The following is a 3,874-nucleotide window of genomic DNA, read 5'->3' as shown; positions in this document are numbered from 1 at the left end:
TCCTTTAGATAAATATCCCAATTTTCGAATCTATATGTCGATGGGTTCTACGAAGAACAGGCTATATTTTCGTTACCGTTAAAAATTAGACTAACTTTATTGTGTTTTAAATTGGTTCCGGCACACCGTGGTTCCATTTGAACCGGGAGTATTCTTGTTTTGCCAAACACGCATTTTAGTTTTTGTAGGGATAAAGAGTCTCTTAATTCGTCAATGAATATTTTTAAGCAACCTTGTGACTCCTCTAGAGCATCCCGGTTATCATGGTTTTCATACTTGCAACATTTACATCCCTTATAAGGGTTTACCCCGGAATTTCTTTGAGGAATCTTAAAAACGGATCCGGTACACAGTAATACAAGAATCTGAATTTCAGTAGAAAAAAAGGCGGTTGACTTTCAGATGTAACCAAAAAGATCATTTGCCAGTTAAAAGTCAACTGGCGATTAGAACAAGACTTTAAGTAACGAGCTTGGTTGAAAGTCAACTGCTTTATTTACGTAAAATGTACTTTATAGGTTAAATTAAGACAGAAATATTGTTGACTCTCCGTCAACGCGTGAGTGTCAAATGAAATTTGTAGGTTAATTTAAATCAGATGATTGTTGAAATTTATAAGATTTATGCGCTGTAGTTCAGTTTTTAGGAATATGAAAATATTATAAAATTAAAAATTGAATAATTTTAGGAAATAAATATTTTGTTAGAAGTGAGCATTGAATACGTGATTCATCTGAGGAATTGCATCCCTTATGTCATCTGAACTTGTTTATAGATTATATACACTAAACAAGGCACTTATATCCATTTCAAGCTACCAAGTACAGAACTTAAATCTTCAATCCTTTTTATATCTGTTTTTTATCACATATGTAAGATTATTTTATTAATAATCAAAATCCGTTATAGATCTGAGTACATATATTATATCAAAATAGGAAACGTTGACGAAACGACTACCATGAGCTCAGTGTTGATCGTTACTATCCAGCGCTATCGACGCAATTACTTATAAACCTTAATTTTGTAATCGAATTTGTTTCTATGCTTTCAGTAACAAAATGAGGATTTCAAGGGATATTGTGGAATTTCAACAGATTTTAATAGAGTTTAATATATTTTAACCAGGATTCGAATGAAATTAAGGGGTATTTTCAAATATTTTCCAATTATTTCTTAAAATTCCATATAATTTACCTGAAAATAATTCTAAGTATGAATAGTCACTAAAAATAATGCAGCTACGGAGGCACATTGTCAGATTTGTGTTTCGTCAAAATTTTATGTGGAAAAAAACAAAAAGGAACGTAACGAAAGTTTCGATACGTTCCTTTTCGTTCTTTTTTATATAAAATACAATTAACACATAATTTTGACATTGTGCCTTCGTGGGCTCATTATGGTTTTATAATTTTTTAGAGTAAGCTTAGTTTTTAGACAAATTCTTTTAAACTTATCGAAATAATTGGCAAATATCCAAAAATGCCCCTTAATTTCGTTCGAATCCCTGATTTTTAAGAATTTTTTAGGATTCAAAGAATTTAAAAGAAGCTTCGCCTGATTTAAACAATTTTATGGGATTTATAAACTTTTAAAAAGAGTACAAACAGTTCCAGGGATTCCTTGAGTTTTCATTAAAGGTGAACACGAGATCCCAAAAATGGTAATCACTCAAATAAAGGGAAAGATTAAATTCTGCGAAAAATTGAAAACAGCTTCTAATGCCATATGATAAATGATTAATGTATAGTAATGTTAAAAATTTTCTAACCTATTTTTCATACCTGACACTTGAAGTGGAAACCAACTTCATACTCATTTTAGAGAGCCACAAAGTATAATTTTTCTTTAATTCGACATACTTTTGGCCCACAAAAATCTATTTTAAAATTCAATAATTTATCATCCCGAATGAAATTAATGGTAATAGTCCAATATTACGAATTTTTTCGCGTGACTAGCCGGGAATTAAAGCGCTGGGGCCTTACGGAAATTAAATTTCCGTTATCCAAATAAAATAAAATGGGCATGTTCGGTAACAACAGACTGTATGAAAAACTTTGCTTCTCTTTGTCAGCGAATGTACCTCTGCTGTAAAGTTTCCAAATTCGAAGATAACGCCCAATGGATTTAGGGTCATGATCAATTTAAATTATGTAAATATGTGAAATTATAAATCGATGGCCAACAATCTGCTAAAAATTAATTACCTCATTCTCAGGCACTGCAGATCCGCCATAATATCTTGGTATATCATTTATACTTAGATTATGCTCACTAAGCATGCTAACAAAAATTGGTAGCTTTTCTTCATAAAACTTAATTTCGTGAATATAAAGATGCCTTACTCCAAACACTTCTCTCAATTTTGTATCCCTCGGAGCGCGCTTGAAAATTAAGTTGAACTTTTCAATGCCACCATTTTTCATTCCCTCAATTTCAACCCTGATAAGTATTCCTAAGTAATTATCTCCATCCTTAGTAGCCGTAGAGTATTCAAATTTTGTATTCGACAGATTTTGTTGCTTCGCGAAACGCTGTACGTGCACTTTCAAAAAATCCGAATTTTCTGAAATCGCAATGGACATTTTCTAAAATAAAACTCAAACTTATATACTTCTATTAGTAAAATGAAAAAAAAAATTTATTCAAGCGATTTAATTCTGTGAATAACACTCTCGAAATATTAAATATAGGAAATGTTACGAATTACAGTGTCCTGTCGCTTTGCTGCACTTATGCTCGCAATTTTGTATGTAGATGAAATCTAATCGTCGTATACAATCTGTGTCTAATTACTTTAAGCTTACAAAGAATGTGACAGCCAGCGAATTTTTATCTGGGTAATAAATTATGTTGTGTAGGTTATATGCGACATTTCTTCTTATTCAGTCCTAATGTTTGCCTAACATACACGTATTTTGAACTTTCAGTGCCTACACTAAACTGACTTTTCATATGTTTTTCTTTCTTCCAAAGTGATCTTTTAACAAATAAAAAAAATATGTGGCATACATTTTTTATTTCTTTCATTCACGCAAAACGCAAAGTACTTCCCCCATTAATCATTAAGTATGTACTTTTCTATGCATGGCTATACCTTATTTCAGTGAATTAATTTAGTTTTGATCTACCTTTTATCATACTAGCATTTATACAATCTATTTTCAACGTTTTTTTACATTCTCATTCATGAGAGTGTAATGTAATCGTCTAATTTTTCGATCTCTGGTTTTTAACGGATCTTTACGTTTCGGCACGCACAGTATCTGAAAATCATAAAATTTTGTTGGTGTCTGTCTGTATGTCTGCCTGTATGTCTGCCTGTATGTCTGTCTGTATGTCTGTATGTTTGTATGTATGGTTACCTGAATGTTGTAGACATGCTAGCTTTTGAAGGATTTGTCCTATCGAATCCGCATTTCATACACTTCTGAAGGTCCCCAAAATGAAGGTTAAGTTCGTTAATCAGACATTTCCAACCAAAATTAAAAAGTTGAGAGCATTTTCAAAATTTCAAATTTTTTTCAAATTTCATAAATTTTTGCAAAGTTTCTTATAGGTGGGTGAAAGACTTGCAAATTATCTAAATAAAAATTTTTATTTTGATCAAAATTCGAAAAGTTAAATACTTTTTAAAAATCTGAAGATTTTCAAAAAATAGAAAAAATTATTTTTTTCATAGGTCCAAAAATTTCATTCAAAATTTTCACTTGATACTAAATATATTTCAAAACTATTCTAGACGAATTTTTCGATTAACCCACAATTTAAAAAATTAGACCCTCTATAACCGAACTGTTGAGCGCGAATCGCGATTATCGCAATGAGAATGTAATCGTCAAGGCCGTAGGTGCTTTGAGAACCTTCTTTA

At 31.1% G+C, this 3,874-nt stretch overlaps 1 protein-coding gene across 6 annotated transcripts in view; it reads right to left on the bottom strand.

Annotated features, from left to right (window-relative positions):
- Positions 1-3,874, bottom strand: part of LOC117167347 — a 39,239-nt gene that overhangs the window by 26,707 nt on the left and 8,658 nt on the right. For 4 of the 6 annotated variants that reach the window (XM_033352213.1, XM_033352207.1, XM_033352211.1 and 1 more), the window contains exon 1: positions 2,211-2,706. In XM_033352213.1, coding sequence (XP_033208104.1) covers positions 2,211-2,588 — 378 coding nt within the window. In that variant the 5' untranslated portion in view covers positions 2,589-2,706. The other 2 variants (XM_033352208.1, XM_033352209.1) reach the window with 2 other exon arrangements.

Source organism: Belonocnema kinseyi, chromosome 2 (assembly GCF_010883055.1).
Source record: "Belonocnema kinseyi isolate 2016_QV_RU_SX_M_011 chromosome 2, B_treatae_v1, whole genome shotgun sequence".
Classification (NCBI taxonomy): Eukaryota; Metazoa; Arthropoda; class Insecta; order Hymenoptera; family Cynipidae; genus Belonocnema; species Belonocnema kinseyi.
The sequence above is the reverse complement of the archived record's forward strand: the minus strand, read 5'-3'. Positions and strand labels throughout refer to the sequence as shown.